Genomic DNA, 27,411 nt, shown 5'->3' with positions numbered 1-27,411 from the left:
TTAGGAATTTATACATCAAAACTTTTCTAGACAAACAAATCAGAAGAGGCAAGAAAACCTCACAAGGATTTCAGTTATACAATTGAGACTTTAGAATGAATATGTTTAACACGTTTAAAGAAATAAAAGACAAACTTGAAAATGTTTGCAGAAAACAAGAAACCATAGCAGATGACTAAGCAGATATGAATAGGAAGAAAATAGAACTTCTAGTGATGAAAAAAATGTAATAATTGAAATATTAAAGGAAAACTTCAATGGGTAGGTTTAATAGCAGATTAGATACAGCTGAAGAGGGAATGCATTTGATGACAGGTCTGAAGAAATTATCCTGAATGCACCTTGGAGAGACAAAGAGAGGAAGGGTATGAGAGGTTGAGATGTGGAGGAGAGTGAGAAGGTCTGATGTATGTGTTCAGCTCTCTTCTATCCTTGTTGTTTTTGTCTGCTGTTTTCTCAGCTGAGAAATATCCTACTGTGACTGGATTTGTCTGTTTCTTCACAGTTTATTAGTATTTGATATATATGAATATGAATTTTACTAAGTAAAATTCTTAGTTGCAATACAGATTTATTTTATGTTCCTTTGAATTGAATCTTTTATCATTAAGAACTTTCTTTTTCTCTAGTAATGCCTTTTTTTTTTTTTTTGCCTCAAAGTTGTTCTTGCCTGTTCTGAATATAGCTCTCCAGTTTTCTTTTGGTTAGTATTTTCATGGTAATCTTTTTCTAACTTTTTGTTTTCAACGTCCCCTTTTCATATGTTTTGGATGTCCTCTTATAAATGGCATGTGGTCTTTTTAATAGTTTTTAAAATCCAACCCTATAATCTCCATCTTTTGATTGGAGCATTATTGCATTTACATTTAATGTAACAACTGCTATAATTGTGTTTACATCTACTATCTTACTTTCTACTTTCTGTCTTAATTTTTTCAGACTGATTACATTTAGCATCCTATTTTTCTCCTCTAGATAAGTATTTTTACACTCATTTGTAATATTTTAAGCATTAACAATATGCATCCCTAACTTAAAATCTAGCATTAATTTCAACTTTTACCTCTCGGTATGCATTTTAGTTCCATTTACTCCTTCTCAGTTTATATACCACTGTTATGTATGTGTATGCCATTTAATGCCATATTATGAATATATAATATATATTATATATACACAAATATATATATACATATACATATATATCATCTCTTTCAGAACTCCTGTAATTATTTTATCCAGTTTTATTCTTTTTATTCATATATATTCATATATATAATATTATTCATTTAGATTTATCCAAATAGTTACCATTTTTGTTGCACTTTATTTCTTCCCAAATCTCTGGAATTATTTTTCTTCTGCTTAAAGAATAACTTTTAGTATTTCCCTTAGATTAGGTCTCTTGGTAAAAATTTTCTCATTTTCGGGCTTCCCTGGTGGCGCAGTGGTTGAGAATCTGCCTGCTAATGCAGGGGACACGGGTTCGAGCCCTGGCCTGGGAAGATCCCACATGCCACGGAGCAGCTGGGCCCGTGAGCCACAATTGCTGAGCCTGCGCGTCTGGAGCCTGTGCCCCGCAACGGGAGGGGCCGCGATAGAGAAAGGCCCGCGCACCGCGATGAAGAGCGGTCCCCGCACCGCGATGAAGAGTGGCCCCCGCTTGCCGCAACTGGAGAAAGCCCTCGCACGAACCGAAGACCCAACACAGCCAAAAATAAATAAATAAATAAATAAATAAAAGAAAATCCTTAAAAAAAAAAAAAATTTTTCTCATTTTCTTATCTGAAAATGTCTTTGTTTTGCTTTTATTTTTGAAATATTTCTTTATGGATGTCAAATTCTACTTCAGCAGCTGTTTTCTTTCTGCACATTGAATATTTTGTTCCATTGGTTTTTGGCTTTCATTGTTTCTTTGAGAAGTTATGCCAAGTCATGTGGTTATTCCTTTGGAAGACATGTGTCTTTTTTCCCTCTGGCTCCTTTTAAGATTTTCAGATTGTCTTTGGTTTTCAGCAGTCTTAGTGTAATATACTTTGAATGTATCTTGCTTGTGTTTCTTATTCTTGAATCTGTGGCTTGATGTGTTTTATCATTTGGGGTAAAATTCTCAGCCATTCTATCTTCAGATATTGTTTCTGCTGCTTTTGACTCATTCTTTCCTTCTGCATCTCTAGCCATGGAAAGGATAACCTTTGCATTGCGTTCTCTCTCACCTCTCTTCTGATGGAGCCGTCCTTTGTCTCTCTGTGCTTCATTCTGGATATTTTCATCAGATTTTTTTTCCAGTTTACTCTTCAGCTACATCCATCCTATTGTCAGCCATTTACACTGGGCTTTTAATTTTGGTTATTTTATTTTTCAATTTCATATACATCTTTTTCTGATACTTTACCTAGATCTCTTATATGTTTAAATTATTATCTATTTTTAATGTGATTTTATTAATGTTGACTTCTTTTCTCACATTTCTGATTTGTTTATTAATGTGCTGTATATCATATTAATCAGACTGTGCAAATAATTTTGGTTTTACTATGATTTTATTTTCCTCCAGAGGGGATTTATATGTGCTTTCTGGGAGGAAGGTAATATTGAATTTGGGTTACATAGTTGTCTACGTTTGGATTCTGATCATCTTAAACAAAAATTCTATGTGCAGATATGTAAGGGGATTCTTTAATGATAAAAAGTTCACATAAGTATGCATAATGCTACAACTGACCAGTTGGACAACTGACTCTCAAAAAAGGAAGGGAGGGAAGGAAGGAGGAAAGGAAGAAAGAAGGGAAAGGAAGAAAGAGAAAGGAAAGGAAAGGGAAAGGCAAAAAAAGACAAAAGAAAGAAAACAAAAGCCCTGGTTGGTAACATTTGTTAACTTCTGTGTTGTCACTACTCCCACTATGGCCAATTCAAGTTACCAACACAGCGTCACTGAATGTGAACTTGGGAAGAGACATGACAACTGGCTGTACTATAATCTCTACCATCTCATCATCTATTTCTCATTTGTTGGGAAAAGTTCTCAGTTGTACAATTATTATTGTTCATATAGCCAATTAATATATCTCTCTAGGTATGCATTTTGGTTATTTTGTGGAAAAAAAAATTGCATTTTGTTTTCTGGCCCAGTGACACAATTGGCCCAATTGAAGCAACTACCGTAAACACAATTGTCTTTTTTCCTCAGGTAAGTTTGGTGTGCACAGAAACATGTGGCCCTGTGTAGTCTGTGTTTCAAAGGAAAGTCTGAGATTGGTGATGGGCGTTGAAAATGTCTGTTGGGCTCTTTGGTGACCTGAGCTTGTGTTAAAGGGAGTTTCTCTTATCATTTTAGGCATTTTTGCTGCCTTCCTGTGACATAGCTGTAACCAGAAAAGTAGTTCAAGTGTACAGAAAGTGGATCCTCCAGGACAAACCTGTGTTCATGGAGGAACCAGACATAAAAGAAGTTGCCCAAGAAGATGCTGAAAAATCAGGATTTTCAGAGACTGATAACAAGCAGGTAATATTTTATCACTTATTGTTTGAGTTGGGAGCATCTATATTAAAATATAAAGCAAAGTATTCTGCTCAATCAAGGGTCACAGTCAGGCCACCTCTTTGTTGTCAGCTCTGATGCTCTCGGGTTGCTGAGTTCCATGAGCGCCTGCCTCAGGGGGGCTGCTTCTGTTCGCTGTTCAAGGTCCTCTGCCACATCCTAAGCTCAGGCTTTGGCCACGTGTGCGTGGCAGCTTCTTTATTCACTACTGCATGAGGGTCTTTGAATAAGCCAATATACTTTGCACATCTCTGATGAGACTAAAAATGTCACTGCCATATCATTGATATGCTTAAATAAGTAATATTCACTTAACTAAATTTAGAATGTTTTGGCAGACTTTCCTTGTACAGTGGCCATACCAGCAACAGTCCAATGTGACACACAATATTAATCTCCACTGCGAGCCTCGCTTCAGGGCTGGGTGCTGTTCTCAGAGAGGGGTGCTATCATGATGGACCTTTCATTCCATGTTAGATAAAGCCACAGGTGCGAGTGGGCCTCTACATGACGCACAAAAAAAAACTTAGGTCGTATTTATATTTCTGGCATGCTATTTTGACATCTAGTCTGAGAATTATTTCTAAAAGTGGGTGTTTGTCATGGCAATTAACACCAAACATTAAAAAATACTTGTAACCAAAGGTATATCACTTTTAAATATCTATATTAATTCCCTAATTTGATTTTTCAATATTGGTGAAGTCATCTTAATAACTAGTCATGAGGTCAAAACAAATCAATAGTCATGCTCACTGGGTCATTGGACAAAAGTTATCTGTTTCTTCAGCACATACTAAGTGCTAAGCACCATTTTAGGTGATGGAGGTAGAATGGTGAACACAATAGAAAAGAGACTTGCCTCCTAGAACCTGTAATCTCATGAATTCTGGTGAGCGTAAGGAACTAAATACACAACATGTGCTTCTCCCCACTCTGCTGACTGATTGTTATTTTCTAAAGACCTCATCTGAAAGTTCTGGTCACAAGCGATCTTCCAGTTGGGGACGAACTTACTCCTTCACGAGTGCTGTGAGCAGAGGGTGTGTGACTGAAGAGGAGAATAAGAACGTGAAGGCTGGGGCCCAGGCTATGCTGCAGGTATGCGCCGGCCACAGATGGGAGGGCTCCCGGATGGAGTCAGCTTGAACATTTTGTTTATTGGGGGTAACATTGTATAAAGTATGGTGATGTTTTTAGCTATCCATCAGTAAACAGCCTTTAAATTCTCATGTTAAGTTTTCTTTCTGCTTACCGACCTTCAATTTATAAAAATTTTTTTTTTTTTAGTCAGAGAAGACATCTGAACTGGTTGCAGTTTTTTGAGAGGGTTTGTTATACAGTGAATATATGACTGAGATTTCAACCTTAAAAGTATCTTCTTTTTATTTATTTATTTATTTTTTAAACATCTTTATTGGAGTATAATTACTTTACCATGGTGTGTTAGTGTCTGCTTTATAACAAAGTGAATCAGCTATACATATACATATATCCCCATATCTCCTCTGTCTTACGTCTTCCTCCCACCCTCCCTAGCCCACCCCTCTAGGTGGTCACAAAGCACCCAGCTGATCTCCCTGTGCTATGCGGCTGCTTCCCACTAGCTATCTATTTTACATGTGGTAGTGTATATATGTCCATGCCACTCTCTCACTTCGTCCCAGCTTACCCTTCCCACTCCCCGTGTCCTCAAGTCCATTCTCTACATCTGCGTCTTTATTCCTATCCTGCCCCTAGGTTCTTCAGAACCATTTTTTTTTTTTTTAGATTCCATATATATGTGTTAGCATACGGTATTTGTTTTTCTCTTTCTGACTGACTTCACTCTGTATGACAGACTCTAGGTCCATCCACCTCACTACAGATAACTCAATTTCTTTTCTTTTTACGGCTGAATAATATTCCATTGTATATATGTGCCACATTCTGAACACATATGGGTAGTGAGTTACCTGGATTCTAATTTGTAAGACAAACTTGGTGATTATATAATCTTATAAGTAATATTCCTCTTAAAAATTGCCTGTGTTTATGAAGAACAATGATTAATGCCGTAATTTTTAGATATTTATCTGAATGAATATATGAAATACCATTTGGAACATTGGAAAAAGCAGCTTTGGCTTATCACTCAGTCTCCCCAGATCTCAGGATTTTATCTCAAAAATGGAGATTGGGAGGTTACCTCTTGGGTTGCACTCAGTGTGAAGGTTGTTAGAAGTATAAGTGAAAACACAGGGTCCCTCTCTTTCCCCTGATCCCTGGCACCCCACCCTCCTCCCCATATCCATATCCACGTTCATCTGTGTCCAGTTAGGCCTCCCACACAGAGGCTGGGCGTAGGGTCTGGAGCAGGAAGGCATGGTACCCAGTTTTCAGTGATGCCGTGTTTCTGTCATCTGTCTCTTGAGAGGATTCCTTATCATGGGATCCTTTTTGTTTTCAAGTTAATTGGCAGTTTAATATACTGTAATTAATGAATTTTCTCATTTTTCATTGAAAATCAGCAAATAATTTGAAAATCAGCAAATAATTTTAGCTTTTAAAAAATCAAGATGATTTTACTTGAATAGCTTCAGAGAACTTTGGCGCAGCTCCTAAATGTCACCTGTGCGCCCACCAGAACAATGGTTGCAGCAGTCCCTGCCCTGCCCCCTCCCCGCAGAGCATCCCGTAGTTGGCCAGTGGGGGTTGCAGGTACCTGTTATTTCCCTGAGTTCAGGTGAGTTATTTATTCTCTAGAAGGAGAACTTACATCCCCTTGGCTGAGCCAAGAAAAAAAAATTTCTACTTGATTATAGCTCTACAGTTTTTTTTAAAAGTATTTAGTTTGGATTTAGATAGCTGTTTTTGTTCTCATTTTATCGAGTACCTTGGTCCTTGATTTGGTTAATGAGGAAAATGAGGCCAAGTGGAGGTTTGATAAGATAGTACTGTTTTATAGTTGCTTCTGACAAGTATAATTTGGACATATTCATTTTGTTGATTTATTTTTATCCTAACTGATACTAACATGGTAATAAATAGTCATGAAGTCAACATTTTTGATGTTGTTTTGAAAGTAAAGTGAAAGAAATATAATATATGAAGGCTCCTCACTTTTACTTTGGAGTATGCAAAGGTTTAAAATTAAATCAAGGGGCTTCCCTGGTGGCGCAGTGGTTGAGAATCCGCCTGCCAATGCAGGGGACACGGGTTCGAGCCCTGGTCTGGGAGGATCCCACATGCCACGGAGCAACTAGGCCCGTGAGCCACAATTACTGAGCCTGCGCATCTGGAGCCTGTGCTCCGCAACAAGAGAGGCCACGATAGTGAGAGGCCCGCGCACCGCGATGAAGAGTGGCCCCCGCTTGCCACAACTAGAGAAAGCCCTCGCACAGAAACGAAGACCCAACACAGCCATAAATAAATAAATAAATAAATAAATAAATATTTAAAAAAAAAAAAAAATTAAATCAAGGAGCCAAGTACATTGAATTAAAAAGGATCTGTATTGTAGTACATCATCTATGGCATACTTCTTTAAAAGACATAGTCACTAAAACTATAGTTCGCTAGTCAAAAGGTTCTTTATTTTCATTTTTCTTACTCGAAGCTTAGTAAATCTTCACAAGTGCTGTTATCATCTGTTATCAACTATTATAGTGCTGATTTTGTGATTCTTCCTAGAAAATTGGGACACGATACGTTTTTAATCTTGCATAAAATGATCTCAGAGGCTGTCAGCATTTTAGTTCGCCCACTTGACTTTTGAGTGTGCTCATTTCAGTTCCTCTGGTCAGTTTGTGCATCTGTTTTGAGATGCTGTGTTAATGGATTTCGTCCACAAGTGAGCCAGCTCTGTTTGTTCCCAGATCATTGGTGTCTGTGCTGTTGAATGGAGAGGAGAACTAAGAGGGACTGTAGTAGGTCTAGAAGGTGGAGAAGCTCCATCCTTGTCACGTGGTTGACAGCTCAGAATGTCCTGACTCTCTGTAAACGATGACATGTTGTTATGCTGCAGCAGTGCCCCCGGGCAGTAACTCCCTACAGGGTAGCCTGGATCCGTGCTCCTCACAATTCTCTATTGATGGTACAGGACAGGGGACTTGTATCCTAAAGGCAGAGTGTAGAGCAGTTGGCGTACTTTCTAAATTTTGTTCAAAATCTCAGTTTTTATCCTAAGAATTTCCTTAGGTTTTGTATTCTGCTGCATATTGTATTTCTCATATTGAAAGCCCATGCTGCTGGAAGGTGTGCAGTGTTGACCACGCGCCTCTGCCCCTTTGCTGGCTGCCCTTTGGGTGGTACTGGCTGCCTCCTGTCAGCAAAGCCTTCATGTCAGCGAAGCTGGGGACTCAACAAGAGCCAGGTCGTTCTTTCCAGCCGCTGTCTGACCCAGGGCCCCTACCGTCTCTGCCGGCCCCCCAAGGTTCCTCACCCACAGGCAATGATCCTGTCTTATCTTTTTTAAAAAATTTTTGAGGGAGTGTCAAAAAGAAATGTTCAGAAGCCTTTCTGATTCATAAATTTCCAAATCTGCAATATTAATATGTAATGGCAATTATTTTTCTAGAAAAGGTCTTTCAAGGATCAGTACTTAAGTAATTCTAAGGGATGAACTAGAATAAATTTGAGTATGTGTTGGTACCACTTGTCTTATTGAAATAGCTCAAAGGTGAAATTAATATCATTCCCTTTAAACAAAATTTGTTCAGGTTTATCTGTTTAATTATATTTTCTCATGTAAAATTTGTTGGTTCTCAGGTATTTTTGACAAACGCTGCAAACGTCTTTTTGCTGGAACCGTGTGTGGAAGTTCCCATGCTCTTGAAGGAGCAAGTTGATGCGTGTAAAGCTGTTCTGATTATTTTTAGGCACATGATAATGGAGCTTACAATGAATAAAAAGACATGGTGAGTATATTTTCAATTAATTAACATTGTAAAACAGATGTTTCTGTTTTCAACGTAATAATTAAAATACTAAAGCCTCCGTTTATTAAATAGCTTTTCAAAGTGAACGATGAGATGATAATCAGTCTTTTGTAACAGAATTATGAAGGTAAGTATCCAGTACTTTGATAGTTCATTTATTTTCATTATTGGTTTTAAAAAAAGTTCTCAAATTAAGAGTAAGTAGTCATATTACTTAATAGTAGATTTTTCCATTTTAAACTGTCATCAAACAGTTTGTGGAAAAGCAGTAACTGATGTTTTATAATATCCTTCTTCATAATCCCAGGAGGGTTGGTTAATTGCTCCAGAATACTTTTAACTGATTTGATGGTTTTAAACTTGAAGTTTTAAATTCATTTTAGAAAAACAATTATTTTAAGTGATAAATTGTCAGAGTGCAGTGAAAAATATAGTGGCGTCATTAAAATACACTTATGTGAAGTGTTTTCCTCCTGGTCGTTTATTTTTGTTTGGTGTCTTTGTGTTTATAATGTCCCAGAGGTAAGCAGTGCATTAGAGTTTCCCGTGATGAGTGTCTGCGCATCCCTCCAGCTCCTAAGGTTTGGGGGGTGGGGGGCAGCCTCTCCCTTCTGCTTCTCCAGTCCGGTCCTTGCAGGTTCCTCCCGCCCAGGCAGCACCCTCCCTACCTGCCTGGCAGTGGTCAGCACCCTCCTACCCGGGCTGGTGGCACCTGCCCCCCGGAAATGCTCGGGGTCCCCGTTCCCAGACCCGTGCTCTGGAGGCTGGAGCCGGCGCTCAGGGAGCCGTGGGGGTGAGGTGGGACTGAGCTGGCGGGGCCTCCAGGGCCTTGGGTCCAGCCCTTTTCTTTCTCAGATGAGGGGGCATGGGCCCAGAGGAAGCCGGCGGGCAGAAGGTTCACAAATACAGGAACCACAGATGTCAAAATGATCATTTGAAGCTGTACCTTCTGGTGTCATCTTTCCCAGACTTTTAAACTTAGCACTGTTTTCCGAGAAGCTGTTGCTAGAACATGACAGGGATGAACAAGGCAATTTAAACAAAGTTAAAAGCTATGTCAGTAATGTTGAAAGAAATGAGAAATGCTGGAAGCTTTCAACTGAAATATCTGCTCCTCATACCAGTTGTATCAAGTGTTTTTGATGCTTTTTTTTTCCTTTGAAAACTCTATGAATTCTGTATACCAGTGTATCAGTAATATTTTGATATTTTTGATAATCTTTTTTGGGGTGAAAATTCTAGGAAATAAAATTAAATAATGCTTCTCTGTTTCTTTAATAATTCAGAGATTTCCAGGTAAAACTATAAAAAATCAAAATATAGGAATAGATGAAAATACTCACCAAAAAAAAAAAAAAAAAAGTCAGTAGAGCATAGACCATGGATGTGATCTATTTCCCTAGCAGATTTTCCTGTGTATTGAAGTACCAGATGATCAGTGAATTCCCTCCCTCCCTCCCTCCCTTCTTTCATCTGGTAAATAACTAGGGAGCTTCTACTGTGAGGATAGAGGGTGAACTAGACAGACAGGGTCCCTGCCCTCCCGAGGCGTCCGTCCTCACAGGCCTGAGAGACGTGATGAACACAGAAGTGGGGTCAGGTGGGGTTCAGCGCTAAGAACCGTGGAGCTGATTGGGGGGGGCAGTGTGAAGGGTGGGAAGGCCTCTCTGAGCGGAGCCCGGAGGGAAGAGCATCCCCATGAGGAGGAACTGCAGGTCATTAGCTGGTGGGTTCCGGGCAGGATGAGACGGCGGCCAGTGCAGAGGGGGGGACCCCAGGCCAGGGGGCACAGGGCCCTGCGGGCTGCAGGAAGGTCCCCGCTACCTCTGCTTGTGTGCGAGAGTGTGACACGACCCGATTGATTTATGTTTCCAAAAGATCTCTGGCTGCCGCGTGGAGAGAGACAGTGCCTGGAGCGCAGACTCTGTGGCGGTGGATGACGGTGGCCGAGACCAGGCTGTAGCCCAGCAGGTGCCGAGTAGTGGCCCCCAAAGAGGGGATAGCCGGTGTTAGTGAGTAGGTGTGCAAGGAGATGTGCAAAGTAGAGAACAAAGAGGCGGCAAGAGCCGCTCCTCCGCCACTCGGGCAGCACACGTGGGCCGTCCTGGGCTCGCTCTTCAGGCAGGTCCCCTTTGAGAGGAGTGACCAGAGGTAATGATTCACAAAACACAAAGGAACAAGCGGAGGTCAGAACTGTTAGCAAAGATTTTTCCAGACTGGAGGTAGTTTTCCACCCCCATTCTCTTCCAGAAGATTCCGTGTGGGAATGTTGTGGTTCCCAAGCTTTCTTAGGTTCAGAAGTTAAGTCTGCCCTGTGTCTGTGTCGGTCTTTGCCTCTGTCAGGTCTGCATTTTTGATAACAGTTCCCGTGACTGAGGTTTTATTTGAAAGTTACTACGTTTCTTGTTCTCATGTTCGCACGATGGGTGTGGAAGGGGCTGTTTTTCCTTGTCTTGAGCATCACACAAGGTGCGCAGCAGAGGCGACCCTGGGTGCAGCCCTCCCCTGCCCCTGTGACAGGGCCCGGGGGACGCTGGCCGGGGTGAGCACAGGCCGTCCCAGCCCTGGGCCATTTCTGCCCTCATCCTCCTCAAAGTCGCCGGCTGCTCCAGGCCTGCATGCCCCGATCCTCTGGCCGCACAGCTCTAGTCCTGAGCCTGCAGGGTCCGTGGGCAGGGGGCCGGGCGGGCAGGCAGAGCAGAGCACAGTGGGAACGGGCACCCGCAGAAACCGGGACGGAAGTCAGACGGGGTCAGCCACGAGGAGGGCAGGAGACCCTGGAGAAGTTTAATGAGATCCAGCATCGTGTTAAGAGAAAACATTGTTCTCAGAAATGTAAGAAAAGTATAAAGGAACCATGACTTGAGATCTCATTATCCGACCTGGACCAGATTACTTTGTCCACTTCTTGGTTTTATCACTGAAGAGCCAGGCCGAGGAGAAAGTTACAGAGATGAACGAACGGTTTGTGCTCAAGACCTCGAAGAAGTAGTTAAAGGGACCGGGGTGATTTCCCTCCATTAACAGAAGATAATGTGTTCTCCGTTTCCATGGCATCTGGGGGAAGATATGAAGAATGCAACTCAGTGCTGAGAGAGAAGAATGCCCTTTGGCTGTGCTAGAGAACTTACCATCATCATCACAATTAGCGGTGCTATTTTGTGTCTCTAGTGTTTTATACTCTTTAAAGACTTTTTACATAAAACGCCGTCTCTGGGACTTCCCTGGTGGCGCAGTGGTTAAGAATCTGCCTGCCAATGCAGGGGACACGGGTTCGAGCCCTGGTCCGGGAAGATCCCACATACCACAGAGCTACTAGGCCCGTGAGCCACAACTACTGAGCCCATGTGCCACAGCTACTGAAGCCTGTGCGCCTAGACCCGTGCTCTGCAACAAGAGAAGCCACCGCAATGAGAAGCCTGTGCACCGCAACGAAGAGTGACCCCTGATCCTGCAACTAGAGAAAGCCCGCGCGCAGTAACGAAGACCCAACACAGCCAAAAAAAAAAAAAAGAAACACGGTCCGAGGAGTGCTGTGATCTAGACGTTGTGACCGCGGTTCCGAGGGGTGCCCTGTTTGCAGAGTCGGGATCTTCCAGGCACAAAGCTCCGTGCCCTAAGCGTCCAGTGGTGACCTTTCCCAGCCCTCCTACCTATGGGAATGTTGTGGAGCACGGCCACCCGCCACTGCTGACGGCAGATCTCCCCAGGACGAGAACCAGAAAGTCCATGTTGTTTACTGTCACACAGAGAGATCGGGAGGCCGCTCAGTTTAAGTAAAATAATGGATGTGAAAGTTTGAGAGTGCTGCGTAAGTTCAGTAGGCACAGCTCTCCCCGCGTGCCGTAGGTGCTGGCACAGGTGGAGAAAACGCGTCGCCTCCATTTTTACAAGGGGGAGGGGTCAAGCTGGGGTGAAACCTGGGTTGTCCTGTCTACTGATGTGGGCACAGGAAGCGTATTTTTAGAACTGTGGTAACATAAGCTAGCTTATTTTGATAAGTATGGTATTCATTATGTAATGGGCATTCAGATACTTCTGAATGATATGTGATTATCAATTTTGCTGAATCCTTAAGAGAATTTCTTGTACCTATAAATGTAAGTGCTTTGGAGATGTGATTAATAATATGAGCTTTTATTTTGGGTGGCCCAGGGAACAGATGTTGCAAATACTACTCAGGATAACAGAAGCTGTCATGCAGAAGCCAAAGGATAAACAAATAAAGGACTTGTTTGCCCAGAGCTTGGCAGGGTTACTGTTTAGGGTAAGTCTTTTTTATTAAAACACTGCAAATGCAAGAAATGAATTGGATTTTACAGCAAATTAGTTTTAATCACTGAGAATTTCAAGAGTAAAATAAGAGTAACTTTAAATTTCTAGAAATTTAATTAGAAAATTTCCTTCTTAGCTTTGTCTTGAAGGCTGTAATCTTGTCTTTACAATTAGTGCTGGTCTTCTTTTAGGCCTTCCCACCTTTCTGCCATCTACCTCCTCTTTTGATTTGCTTAAGGTTGCTGGAAATTAGGAAGATGACAAGAGCTGATGCCCTTGGTGTCGGACCAGGTAGATTTGAAGAGGTGAAGGATGGACAGAGCATGGGAATAGGAATAGGATGGGAGAGGTTCGGACTAGAGGTAAACGTGTGAGGGCCATTGATGTGCTGAGTGATTGTGTTTAAAGCCACAGGGCTGGGTGGGATCACCTGGGGAGGGAGAGTGTATCAGAGAGATGAGGGCCATCTGCCGATGGTAGAGGAGAGGGCCAGCCAGAGATGCTGAGGAATGGTGGCCAGTGAGCTGGGAGGGTAACTAAGGGCGCACGTGTCCTGGATGCCCTGAGAGCAGTGTTGAGTAAGAGGAGACGGCCAGTCGACTGTTGGCTTTGCCAAGATGTTGATGGCTTAGAATGTTCTAGGGGAATGAGGCCCACCTGGAGTGCCTGGAGGAGAAAGTGAGAGCTGGGCAGTGGAGGTCCCAGCTAGAGTCATGGCTTTGCAGAGGGAATGGTGTGGAAGGGAGGGGGGAGGAAGGGGTGAGCTGGAGCCAGCGGGGGTGTGGGGAGCAGGGTTTCAGGAAGGTGGCGGTAAAGTATGCTCGCTCACCAGTGGGGATGATCCAGGGAGGGAGAGTAGCATCGTCCGGGACAGAGAGAACCTCGGAGGTGAAGTCCTGGACCGGGTGAGGAGCCGGGTTGGCCTCCAGTGGGAGCGGAGAGCCAAGGAGATGGCTGCGCTTCCTGCCTCTCATGGCGAGAAGGGTCCAGCGCAGGAGTCTCTGACGTCACCCTGAGGGGCAGAGAGGAGAAGGCAGGCGATGAACTGACGGCCTGGGAAGAAGTTGAAAGGGTCCTGAGGGCGGCAGCCTCTTGCAGCATTGCTCTTTTCTGGAATCACTAGTATTTATGGAATGCATAGTAGTTATGAAATATTTCTGAAAGAGAACAGTGTGAAAGGACTCTGGAAGAATGTGACGTTCTATCCAATCAAGGCCGTGGTCCAGTGGATGGGCCTGACTTTGAGTAATCCAGCAGGAGAACGAGAGTGGACCATGAGCTGGGAGTGACACTGCAGGAAGAGCAATGGCTGCCCTCCTCGGGGACTGGAAGGTGGCTTTGGAGGTTATGTGTTAAGAGCATATCCAGAATACAGGTAGGATCTGTAGGTGAAAGTGGCAAAAAAGAGAAATTAGTACTCTAAGTAAAGCCAAATATTCCCTTTGTAACACAAGAGAACCCAGCTGTTCATATTAATTTTGAACAGTTTACTATGACTGAACTTGACCTGATGAGAAACGTATGAAAGGCTGCAGAAGTAATTGGCATGAACTCAGTTAACTCCTCATGGTATAATCACCTTTAGTCTGATTACCTTGCCTTCACTGGATGGGTGAAGTGGTCTGCATACCCTTCTGTGTGTCCAGCTTTGCTGTGCTCTTGCCTGTAGGGTGGCACTGGCCACCTGCCCTGCGGTCCACCTGGACAGACAGACCCTGGAAGATTATATTTTTGATCTACCATTTATTAATTTATTATATTTATAATAAATATATTATTATATTATATATTTATATAAATTATATTTATATAATTTATTATATAATTTATTATATTTTTGATCTACCATTTATTAATTTTATTGTGTATATGCACTTTATGGTAATGACCTCAAACTCATTTTGAAAACAGGAGTGTAAAAAATGAATGAACAGAAGCTGGCATTTTAGTCAGAATAAAAATGTGTAATAAAGTACTAATAACAATAAATGGTAACATGATTTTAATTTTTCCTTTTGCATTGTCCTTAATTTTTAAAAAATTCATTCATCTTAGAACCAGATTTTTAATGAGTGTTTAGAACCTTCTTTTCAATATACTCAACTATTTTAGCTCAACTTTAACATTTTTACCCCTTTAAAAAGTGTAGTTAACATGAATTGAAACAGAGAACAGGTACATTGTCATGAGGGTCACTTTAAATATGATTTTTCGGGTGGTCAGAGCAAGCTTGTCTAGATACAGACTGCTTTCTTTTTCTCAAAGATTTCCTAGGTCTATATTAGAAAAATTTCTCTTTTAATTAAAAAGCAGTCTACGGCCATACCACCCTGAACCCGCCTAATCTCATCTAAATTAAAAAGCAAATTCACCTCCATCCCATGCACAGTACAACTCCTGACAGCAGTGGGAGCCTATTTGCATCTGGGTTGGGCAGAGATATTGGCGAGTTGGCACCTTACCTGGTACATTTTAGCTCTGACAACAGATCAGGGAGGTTCCCCAGACTTTGGCTATAAAGATTCCCTCTACTAAGATTAGGAAAGCATCTGGGGCTCATCTGAGATGGACTTGGCACTTCTTTCAAGGGAGATACATTTTGGTTTTTTGTTGTTGTTTGTGTGTTTTTTTTTAAAGATTTATTTTTTATTTATTTTAGTTTTAGGCTGTGTCGGGTCTTAGTTGAGGCACGTGGGATCTTCCTTGAGGCATGCGGGATCTTTCGTTGTGGTGTGCAGTCTTCTTTCTAGTTGTGGCGTGCGGGTTTTCTCTTCTGTAGTTGTGGCGTGCAGGCTCCAGGGTGCGTGGGCTCTGTAGTTTGCAGCACGCGGGCTCTCTAGTTGAGGCGCACGAGCTCAGTAGTTGTGGTGTGCGGGCTTAGTTGCCCCGTGGCATGTGGGATCTTAGTTCCCCAACCAGGGATTGAACCCTCGTCCCCTGCGTTGGAAGGCGGATTCTTTACCACTGGACCACCAGGGAAGTCCCGGGAGATACATTTTGAGTTGAATTTTAAAGGATGCGGAATATTTTGTCAGAGGTGAGGAGCTGGGCACCTTGGAGGTAAGGAAATACCCAGAATACATGCATAATTGTCTTGTTGTAGGGTTGCCCCTGCGAGCAGCTGTAGTACTGTGGACCGTGAGACCAGGGGGACTGAGGGACTCTTAGGGAAACGAACTCCGATGGGGGAAATGCAGGCTGCTTCCTGGAGGCTGGGGGTGGGCGACATCAGGGACACCCAGGAGGAAGTGACGTCCGAGTTGTGACCTGAAGAGTGGGTAGAAGTTAAAGAAGCAAAATGAGGAAAGAGAGGGAGGGAAGGGTATGTGCAGAGGCCGGGAGCAGGAGAGGCCAGGTGGGGGGCCTGGAGGGCTCTCAGTGGAGGGAACTGAGTTCTTTTCACAACTACGCTGCGTGGCAGGTGCCTGCGGGACAGGGCACGTGGGCTACCGGTGAGCAGAGAGAAGGGTCAGGAAAGCAGCATCTCGAGAGGTCTGGGTTGAACGTGAACGGTGAGCAGATGGTCACTGGAGCCATGAGGATGGGGACCAAAGCCTCGGCAGAAGGTGGGGTGGCAGAGGATGGAGCGAGTGTGGAAGGTGGAGCGAGTGTGGGCCATTCTTTCAAGAAATTTGGCTTTGAAAGGGGAAGAAGGGGCTGTAGCTCGAAAGGGACATCAGGGCTCAAGGGAACTTCTGTGGGTTTTTTTTGAGATAAGGAAGAATTGGATCATGTTTACATGCTGATGGATAGGAGCTGGGGAAGTAGGATGGGCAGGGGGTCAAGGTGAGGTGGGGTTAACAGAAATGCAGAGTCTGAGGAGGAGGCCGGGAGCAGGGTTCAGGGTCGGGGGGGCACGCAGGAGAGCAGGGCCCCCTCCCTGCATGGCCTGCAGTGGGGGAGGAGCCGGGCGGATGCAGGCCTGGTTGGCGGAGGTCCAGGGCATTGTTTCCTGGGGTCTGTGCTCTGAAGTCTGCTTTGAGCTCATCTGCTGCCAGTCAGGCAGGAGCCGGTGGAGGCGGAGGTTTACCTGCAGAAGACAAGGCTCGGAGTGGCCCCTGCAGGGAGTGAGGGAGCGAATAGGCTCCCCAGGTCCCGCCAGGACCAGCCACAGACACTAGGATCATTTTGATCAGTGTCTGTTCAGAATGATAACTAATTTCACAGTAGCTCACATCTTGATTGCAGTTGATCAGATGCATTTTGAGAAATTAAACACAATATCCCCGAGCACTTTTTATGTTAAAATTCATTTTATTAATAGTGATTTTCAATGTTTTGTCGAAAGTACACTTCTTCCAAATGAAGATGATTGAATTCTCCTGTTGATTGGTCGTTTTCAGACGCTCCTAGTGGCCTGGATCCGCGCAAACCTCTGCGTGTACATCTCTCGGGAGCTCTGGGACGACTTCCTCGGGGTGCTGTCCTCCCTCACGGACTGGGAGGAGCTCATCCACGAGTGGGCCAGCATCATGGACTCCTTGACGGTGGTGCTTGCCAGGACCGTGTACGGAGTTGAGATGACAAACCTACCTCTGGACAAATTAAGTGAACAGAAGGAGAAGAAGCAGCGAGGCAAAGGTATTTCCTGTCTGGCTGGGTGGCACTGGGCGTCTGAGTCTGGGGAGGGGTGTGTATTAAACACCAGGCAGTCGACGCATAGACTTTCATAGTCAGCTGAACCAGCTGTACAGACAGTATCTTTTAACGGTGGTGTTCGATCGCGTCTCCTAGCACTGTGTCCCCTCAGTGAGGATGACGGACAGGCTGGGAAGAAGGAAGGAGGAGGATGGGGAACAGTAGTGATAGCGGCGGGGGCTGGGTGCACCTTCTCTGCCTTCACCCTCAGGGGAGCCTGTGAGGTCCATGCCACTCTCCCCACATCACAGACCAAGAAACTCAAGGACAGAGTCCACAGGGACTGGCTCACTTGGGGTCACACAGCTAAGGAGCGGTAAAGCCGGAAATCAAAGCCAGGCAAGTCCCACTCAAGGCGCCGACTGTTTATTATCTATTCTGCTGCCCCCCCTCGGGAAGGTGGAGAAGTTCTGAATGCTTCACATGGAGTCATTTTGGCTTTTTTGTGTTTCTGGGTGAAAATTGTTGTGAGACCTGGAGTCAGATCAAGGTGGGAAGCCTCAGTGCTGGTCTCTGTTGGGGGTGACACTCTGCAGCCCATCTTCATTACTGTTTTTAAGGCTGTGACGCAGTCCTTGGATTAATTCCCTGTACTCCAGCTTACTGTGTAAAGATTTTGAGGCCGCTCATAGAAATACACATAATACAATGGATAAAATACGTAAGGACACTGGGGCGGAATGAACAGGGGTGGAGCTCCGGGCACGGATAAAATGCCAGGATGCACGGTGAAGAGCCTTGGTGCTGCTGGGGAGGCGGGAAGGGGGCCACCGCAGATTCAACTCTGATCATCACAGAGTAACACGGGAGAATCACAGTGAAAAAGGTGTAAACAAGCTACTTGCTTGGCTTGTCCTGGTCCTGGGACCTGCGAGGAATTTTTCCTCCAGAGACTTACAGAGAGCACGTTACTTGCTGTGGTCGACTACAGCCTCGACAGTGGTCTTAGTGTAGATGGTGTCAGTTAGCTTTGCTGTGTGACAGGGCACCCCAAAATATAGCGGCTTCAAATAACACCATTTATTCAGATCATGATTTTATGGGTTGGCAGCTGTGCTGGCCTCACAGCTGCGTTCGCAGTCAGCCGGGCTGTGACATGCTCAGCGAGCGGCAGCTCCACTGCTAGGGGTTAGCCGGCTGTCGGCTGCGCAGTAGGGGTGACGGGGCCGTACATCTTTCATCACCCAGCAGGCTAGCTCAGGCTGTTCACCTAATGGCTTAGGGTTCCAGGAGTAGAGGAGGACATGCTCAGATTTTCAGGTACATTTCAAATCTCTGCTTGCTCAGTTTTGCAACCAAAAGTCATGTGCTGAAGCCCAGAGTTAATGTGGGAGAGGATGACAGAGGATGTGGATACGGGGAAGTGTGAACCAATTATGATTAGTTAACTGCAGAGCCATGTAGTTAATGTGACTGATTCCTAGAATGTCTTCATTGCAGTCTGTGAGTGGCTTGCCAAGGCACCAATTAGTAAGAGCAAGTCAGTGAGAAACCAAAACTAACTAGTTGAAGTATGGGGCATTCCAGTGGAATTGTTTAATCCCCGTTTAGATTTAGACTGTCTAAAGCAATGTTCTCACATACTTTAGCAGAAGATCCTTTTTTCTCCCTAGTTGAAGTTGTAAGGAGCCCCTTCCTAAAAAAAATATATTAGATGGAGATTTGGGATTGAAGTCAGGGCAGGGAGCCCAGAGCCTGAGCCCTGGGCCTCTGTAGTGTCCTCCATAGCAGCTCTGAGGGCCTCTGTGTAAACCCAGAGTCTGGGAGGGTCTAGGTGCTTCCAGACAGGAACTTGGCTCCCTGGACTGTGGCCCTCAGTCCAGAAGAGTCTGCCTGACTGGGGCGCCTTTCAGGATGGAGGGGAGAGGCTGAGACAGAAAGTAAGGACTTTCTCAAACTAACCACGCTCCCTGCCTCCTGGAATTCTTATAATCCACCCTCCCCTTCAGCTCCCAAAATATTCTCTTCCCTCCCACTATGCAAACACAGATTCATAGGGAGAGATAGGCTTGTCTTAGGAAGGTAAACAACTTCAAAATATGCTATTTTCAAGAAAGATACAGAACAAATTTAACTGTTTAATTAATGACGATGGCAGATATTTCTGATTTATTTATTATATTGCCTTATTCTAAAAACACATTTAAATATCCATTATAGAAATACTTGCCGTACAAGCACTAGATTTGTGGAAACAAACTACACTCTCAGAAGAATCTGGGTGTGAAAACAAGCCACAGGTGGCAGCCGCCAGCCACATCGTACACGTGCAGAAACCTCTAAGTGCCTCATTCTCTTTTTCTTCTGTATTTCTTTTGATCCTTGACCACTTACTTAAAATACTTGTCCAGAGCAGTATGAGAGGAGAAAAAAGGTGATTCACAGATCTGCAATATTTTACTATTTGGAGCTTCGCTTAAAATAGGATTTTGTATTGTTTGTAGAATTTCATTAACTTTGCTTATTTGACTATAATTAGAGTTTATGGGCATAAATTTCTTTCGGGGATTCATGGAGAGGTTGGCGTCTACAGGATGGAATACTGTTCTAAAATCAGGATCTCTAATGTACTGGTTTATAGAAGACAGTTTTTGGAGTATCCTGGGAGCAGTGGTGTAACTTCATTTGACATTGTTCTTATATTGAGGAAGATTTATTAATGTTGTTTTGTATATTGGAATGAGTACTGTGAAGATATGCGAATTTTCATGAGACCGTTGAAGATGCTTGAAAAATACTTTGGCAGCAGGAATTTTCATATTCCTGATACAGGAATAACTCCCTAAATTGTAGTATAAGGAAGTGGTACCTAATCTGCAGCAAGAGAATCTGCTGACTTATACATCATTCTATGTATGACGTTTGCTGAGCAGCACAGGCTATGAAAGGAATAGTAATGAATTCAGTCTCTGGATTATTTTTCTTGTCTCATAGGCTGTGTTCCAGATTCTCAGAAAGGAACCACCGTGGGGAGATCCTTTTCTCTGAGCTGGCGGAGCCACCCCGACGTGGCCGAGCCCATGCGATTCAGGAGTGCCACCACATCCGGGGCGCCGGGAGTTGAGAAAGCGAGAAACATCGTCCGCCAGAAAGCAACCGGTAAGCACGTGTTCCAGTATTTCTCAAAGGAATGGATTTATAGGAATCAAATGTTTTTAAAGTTTTAAAATTCCACTCAGAACTTATACACCAGGCCTTTTATTAACTGAGATGTCTCTGTCTTTTCAACTTTCTGTCTAACTACTTTCTGAATCAGTTTGTGACATTTATTTCTAAATCCTTCATTGTGAACAAGAACTTGAGATGTTAATATCGAGTGAGATATTTGTGCAAAAGAGAGAAAATAGATGTTTTGTTTGACCCTTGAGGAAAATAGATTCTTAGTAATCACACAACCAGTTGCATTGTTGTTGTTGTTGAACAACGCTGATCTGAAGAGAGGGTGGAAACTTATTCCAGCAAAGAAAAGGAGAATAAGGGCTTAGTTTTCAGGACTGGAAGGAGACATTTACATTTTTTGCTTCTTTGGAAAATGGAGCTTTACATGCCTGTAGATGTTGACCTTACAGGCTGTTAGAATTAACAAGAACTTGACCGGGAACCTCCAGTTAATCAAACTATTGCTGCAGTTTACTCTTAAAAAGAGATAACTTTTTAATAAGTAAGCTTGTATACAGTTTTTAATAAGAACAAATAAAGCCCCGAACCTTCTCAGTGACTTTGAGGCTGTAACTTAAGTTTAAAACAGATTCGTATGAGTTTTTCTCAGATTCCTGTAGTTTTTCACATCAATAATACCATGCAATTGTAATTGATACTCAACATGTTGACAGCAGAGAGAAGGTCACAGTTTCCTCTGGTCATAAATCAAAGATTCATGGACACTCAACATTTTTTCCAATGCTTAGTAAAGGCTTACTACAGACAGCTTAGAATCCTGTTGGAGTTTTAATGAAAATATATTACGCCTTAACCCTAACTCCTCCTTGTTTTCACCATAGTATTTATTTGTCATTGTCACCTTATTTATATCCTCCTGCTTGCTTCCTCCTCTCCCTGAGGAGAGACCTAGTTTCTGGTAATGGGCAGCTTTGGGGGAGGCTTATTCACGCATTTCCTTTCTCATCCCAGCTCCTAAAATACCTTTCTTCCATCACTGGATCCTTAAAAGGGATCAGAAGAGAAGTTTGTGACAAAGGTGGCATCATGCCTGAGCTGCCCAGACTTCCTGCTGCCCCTCACAACCCCTGAATTACAGAGGTGATAAAAGTGTTCATTCAAAGCACTTTTTAAAACTTTATTCTCACATTTTAACGAGCAGCAAATGATTGTATATTGCATGTTCCCTATGCTACTACTTGGCCAAAACACAGCCATAGGAGAGACTGCATCTTCGTTTTTCAATAGGTATTCTAGACTAGCAATACGGTAGAGGTGCCAGTAGGTTTTAAAAAATCTTCTGTGCCTTTATGCCCGTGCGGTTCTGTTTATCAGTGTTCTCAGGGGCCTAAAACGTCATGCAAAACTAAGAGCTTTTATTGGGTTGGCCAAAAAGTAACATCTTACGGAAAAACCCAAACGAAGTTTTTGGCCAACCCAATACAAAGTCATGTAAAGGTCCTTGTAGAGTATGTCACTTCAACACCATAAACCTGGCCTTTGTAGGATTCATTCAATTAAAAACACTTGGAAGCATAACCTTTAAAAGATGATGAAGATGAGAGCTATTGAGCAGGACAGATCTATTATCTTCATGTATCCTACACACATACATGTATGGATACGTAAATATGTATTTCCTATTTTATATTTTTTAATATTATAAAATATTATGACTCTTTTGTTGCCTGTGAAAACAATGGTTTTTGAATATTTTATTATATCATGCTGTTTTATAAATGTAATCTACATAGACTACATGAGCTTTTACTCACTTCTATTATTTTTACGTATTTTTAGATTTTTAAGAAGGCCCAGAACATTTTCATGGTAGATATTGGTTGTGTAGAGGCCACCTTTTAATGAGAGAACAGCAAGCAGCTCATGACATTAGTTTGTGCACTGTTACCATGAAGATGTTTATTATGGAAGACCCATTTGAAAGTGACCTTTTTTTCTAATCCCAGTAAGAGAATATTTTAAGATTATTCTATTATAATTTGCCCTACAGACTACACTTAGACTGAGAAAATGTCAGTGATGGTGGCAGGAGGGAAATATAAAATCAGCAATTGTGGAGTAGGGGAGTGACAATTAATTTAACAGAGAATGTACTCATTTGCACCTTAAAGGACTGGCAGGGGGAGTCTTAAGAATGACAGAGTCAGCCTCCATTCCTGAGTATGAACGATGCTAAAACTTTACATGTCTAAAGTGAATGGTTAAAGCAAGTCAATTAATTTTCACACAAAATAATCTATATTTTATTATCTCTAAAATATCTAGTGATCAGTTTTGGAAAAATGCACAATTATTTGAATTATAAGAGGAAAACGTTTTAAAGCAACACTCAAATGAAATGTCCCTGACATTGAGCGTTAGACAAATCTTTTAGGAAATTTGAAGTCAGTCAGTTTGATGTTTACACGGAAGTCGTTTTCACCTAAATAGTATCTTATACGTTTGTGATTATGCTGTAATCAGTTCTGCAGACAGTTCTGTAGAGCTGGGAATTCTGATAGAGAGGGGGGGAAGACAGGAAAGTAAAAAGCTTGTTTTGCTTTTTGCAAATGTGACACTACCGTGTCAATACCGTTGTATTCCGTTAATGTTAAATAAAATCACGTGAAAATAATACAGCAAGCAAACCTCCATATTTTTGTTTTAAGGATAAAACTGGTTTTACTGATGGTGGTTTCATATGTATGAGGCCTTTTCTCTTCCTGTGTCCATCCATTTTCTCAAATAGTTTTGACTAGCAGTACATAGAAACTTAAGAACACCATAAATTTTGTACTAAGAAATTGTGGATTTAATAAGCATGAAATGTGATTTAAAAGGATGGGTTTCATAGAGATTTTTTACCTTTTTCTCAAATATCAGATCCTTTAATGTTCAACTTGACTTTTATGTGTTCTGAAGCTTTTAGGATATTCAGTTTACTAAATGATTTGCTTTTGAATACAGTCATCTCTCAGTAAACCAATTTTTGAATTATTGATTATTTATGAAACCATTTTAATCTTAGGTTAGATTTTCCCTCCCTCACTGTGGCCTTTTTGTTTGGACCCATTAGGAAGAGAAAACTGGTTGTAATGTCTGCCCAAGTAAACAAACAAGCTAAATGTGTATCTGATACACAGCAGAAAAAAAGGAAAGGCTCAACATACAAAGCATTATAAAATGAGATTGATTATTTGTGAAAGGCCTGTGCTCCCACGCCATCAGAATGACTGAAAGTTGGCTGTATTTAGAGACTATCATTAAATACTGTGCTTTGTGCTAACTTCCTTTAAAGTTTGAAATGACCTCCTTTGAATATTTAAAGAGAGACCAGAAAAATAATAATGAAAAGGAAGTGAAAGATCCTGCGGTTCTTCTGACATGACTGTTGCTTTATCTCTCCTGGAAGCTAAGCGAAGCCAGTCTATCAGCAGCTGTGCCCATCTCTCTGAGGCTTTGCCCGCCACTAAAAGCGTCCCGCTTCTCCTCCACACCGTGAGCGCTCTCTTCCCTGGTCTATCTTACACCTCTTGCTCTCACAGGCTGTCAGGTACTGTAATGCTGTCTCATGTGGCCCCCCCCCCATGTCCCTGGGCTACTCCCGCTCGCCTCTGCACCTGGCTTCCTTTGTTAATTTCCCCACGTCACGCATGCCTACCTGGCCATTGCACTTTGCCTTTATTTTCAACGAATATCAATTGTTTCTATGCAGTTAAGACGCTTAGTAGCAATTAGATAGTCAGGCAGAATTTCTGTAACACCACTGGTCTTTGCATTCCCAGCTGAGCACGTTAGTTTTTACGAGGGGAAAACAGCGATGCCTGCCTCCTGTGCCTTCAACAGGGAGCCTATAGAGAGGAAGGAAATCTTCATAAAATTCTGCAACAGTTCTGAGTGTGCCAATGTTAGCATATTTGCTGGGCCTCCCCCCAAGAATGAATAAACTGGAAAAATTCTGCAGGCTAGACTTCCTTGGAGTTAGTAAATCATATAATAATTCATGTTTAAAGTAATGATCAGTTTATACAGATTCATACTGATTATTGAGCTTTGAGTGAAAAAAAATGATAAAAATTGCTAATTTTCAAAACAAAGAAATGTTATTCCTGGCCTTCAGCCAGTTAAAATTGAGTTTAGCTACCTGTTGTTTATATAAAGTGCACTTTCTGGTTTATTAAGATGTTACAGCACCAGAAGAAATTTTTGGCGTGGACACCTCAACAAAAGGATTTACTTTGCTCTACAGTAAATAATTAGGTCTATGTCTACTTATTTTTCAATGATCCTAAGATGAACTGAATCTTCTTGCTAAAGCGGGAAATATTTCCATGTTCTTTTTATTTTCCAAAAGATGGTATTATAGACTAGTATTTATTTAATACTGGAGATAGCTTACTTGTGGCTTTGAGTGGCACTAAATCATGCCATACTGTGGTTTAGCAAAGCAAAATTAGCTTCATTCCCCTGATGAGAATCTAAAATATCATATTATTTAATTTCTAGAATATGAGGGAAGACTAAGGACTGTGTTTCTTAGAAAGCTCTTTTTCCCTAGTAAATACTGAAGTTGGAAAATAGTAAGAATGGTACAGGAGAAGATGGCCACCAGTCAGTTAAATTACTGATGAGCATTAACTGCTTCATAATTTGGTTTTCCAAAAAATACTCCTGCCTGGAGATGATTAATAAAGTATTTAAAATACTTTGGCCTTCTATTTGGCTGATATACACCCATAAGGAACTTTCTGCATGGTGAAAAGTTTTCTTTTTTCACAACCCATTTTTTCCCATTTTGTTTAAGTTTTTTTAACTAGTTTGCCCAGAATATGTTCTCACAAGAAATCTCTTCCTGTTAGTCATTTCATTTTGGAAGCTTTTTTCTCATTCATTATTATATTTTAGTTGACTAAGATTCTTGATTCCTATATGTACATACACAGTTCCAACAGAAGCAGAATATGATTTAGAGCAGGGGTTCTCAACTGGGGATGATTTGCCCCCCGGGGAACGTTTGGCAATGTCGGGAGACATCTGTGGTTGTCACAGCTGGGGTCGTGCCACCGGCATCCAGTGGATGGGTGCTGCTAACCGTCCTACAATGGAGAAGACAGCCGCCACGGAGAACCGTCTGGCCCAAAATATCAGTGATGCTGAGGTTTGAGAGACCCCGACTTAGCGTGGAGTGAAGCAGGCCGTGCTTGGTCTGTGCTTTCCTGCCTCTGCCATCCTCACTCCTTGTTTTACAGCACAAAGGGTGAAGGGACCTAGCACTATGGTGACTTTGAGGACGATCTGCTGATCTGTTTCATCTGAAAACCACAGTCACAAGCTCCTCCCTCATCTGAAGCCATTTCTTCTTTTCCAGAAAAGTGAGCCACGGTCCCGTGTGACTGTCCTATCAAGAGTCTGGGCCCAGAGAGATGCACGTCAGTCCCCAGTCTGAGATTGTACATCTGCCACTGACTGGCACACGAGAGAATTAAATGTGTGCTCCTGTTTGAATTCTGGTGTTGGCATATCTTGCTAACCTTTTGCTAAATACAGATGTAGTAGGCATACATCCGCATGTGCATAATACACGGGCAATTTTAATGTTGACCTTCTGGCCACACGTTCTTTACTATAAGATGATTGCTAATTTTGTTTTCATTTAAGTTAACATTTCTTGGTTTTGTTTCTTGTCTATATGATTATTCAACCCACCAAAATTGTTTTAATAACCGAAACTGTAGAGAGTTACTTACCTTCACCCACTATGATGTCTTATTCTGATCCCTTTGGGGCTCTTTATTTGGTGGCAGCAGAACTTTGGGACAGTCACAACCACCTATATTCCGTTAATTAGTATGAATAGCTGCATAAACGAACACGTGGGGGTGGAACTGGCAGTTTCAGTGATATCCTTTTTTTCTCCTTTGTGGAAACAGTTCTTTCCAGCTGTTTTGCAATTTTAACTGCTTTTATGTTGGGACATTTATCAATCTGTAGCACTTAACAGGCCATGCAGACGATAGATTTTATTTTTCTTTGGGGAATATTGTAATAGTAGTAATTAGAGGATCAGTGATCTTCCCTCGTTCCAAAAGAGGCTTAATGGGACCTGATTGAAAGTCTCACTTTGCTGCGTCTGCATCTGGTTCTCCGGCTTCCAGGTAGCGCCCAGTTACCGGGATGTGCTTGTGGGCAGGGCTCGGGCTGATTCACCTGTGGTCCTCGTGGGACACGTCAAGGTTGAGTTGATTTATGTCTCTTGTGCTTTTCATAGGGTCAACTTGGTTTGTGCACAGTGCTTTAAAAGTTAGGAAATGGCACAATTAATTTTGCTTGTGCAACCTCGTATGAGGGGTAAATGGAACCCAGAATTTTGGTGATTGAAGAATGAGTCTCAGTATGTTTAATAAGATGGAATAAGGAAGCCTTAGATTAAAGAGTGAATGAAATTTCTTTTGAAAAGTAGTCAGATTCCTGAATAAATAGAAGTTTCTGAAGAGTTTACACAACTTAATTTAATCATGCCGATTCTTCTCTCAGTGTGGGAAAAAATGAAATTAATCCTTATTCGATCATTTTTCTGGTGCTTTGAATAAGCTTTGGAAAGCAATGATTTAGTAGTGGTGTTGTGTAACTTACACTATCAAGAAGCTAGAAAGTTGGTGCTTTCAGAGTTTGGGTTATTGGGTTAGCTCTGCTTGAGAGAAAGTGAATGATTCGGTGAATCTGACGTAGAATTCAGCTCTTAGAAGTGATTCAAATTGTGTGATAGTCAAAACAGAGAATGCATTAGACCTCCCAGAATTTATAACACAATTTTTATATAACCTAGACTGTCCTTTTTATATTTTGCATATCAGATAATCCTCTACCTTGATATTTGCA

The 27,411-nt window shown here is 42.3% G+C and overlaps 1 protein-coding gene across 2 annotated transcripts in view; it reads left to right on the top strand.

Moving 5' to 3' along the window:
- Window positions 1-27,411, top strand: part of RALGAPA2 (Ral GTPase activating protein catalytic subunit alpha 2) — a 289,245-nt gene that overhangs the window by 77,686 nt on the left and 184,148 nt on the right. For both annotated transcript variants that reach the window (XM_057528489.1, XM_057528490.1), the window contains exons 11-16: window positions 3,338-3,505; window positions 4,505-4,642; window positions 8,291-8,439; window positions 12,616-12,727; window positions 17,079-17,316; window positions 20,308-20,472. In XM_057528489.1, the coding sequence (XP_057384472.1) occupies window positions 3,338-3,505; window positions 4,505-4,642; window positions 8,291-8,439; window positions 12,616-12,727; window positions 17,079-17,316; window positions 20,308-20,472 (970 nt within the window). The remainder of the gene's footprint in view (window positions 1-3,337; window positions 3,506-4,504; window positions 4,643-8,290; window positions 8,440-12,615; window positions 12,728-17,078; window positions 17,317-20,307; window positions 20,473-27,411) is intronic.

The sequence above is a fragment of the Balaenoptera acutorostrata genome, chromosome 15 (genome assembly GCF_949987535.1).
Source record: "Balaenoptera acutorostrata chromosome 15, mBalAcu1.1, whole genome shotgun sequence".
Taxonomy (NCBI): Eukaryota; Metazoa; Chordata; class Mammalia; order Artiodactyla; family Balaenopteridae; genus Balaenoptera; species Balaenoptera acutorostrata.
The sequence above is the reverse complement of the archived record's forward strand: the minus strand, read 5'-3'. Positions and strand labels throughout refer to the sequence as shown.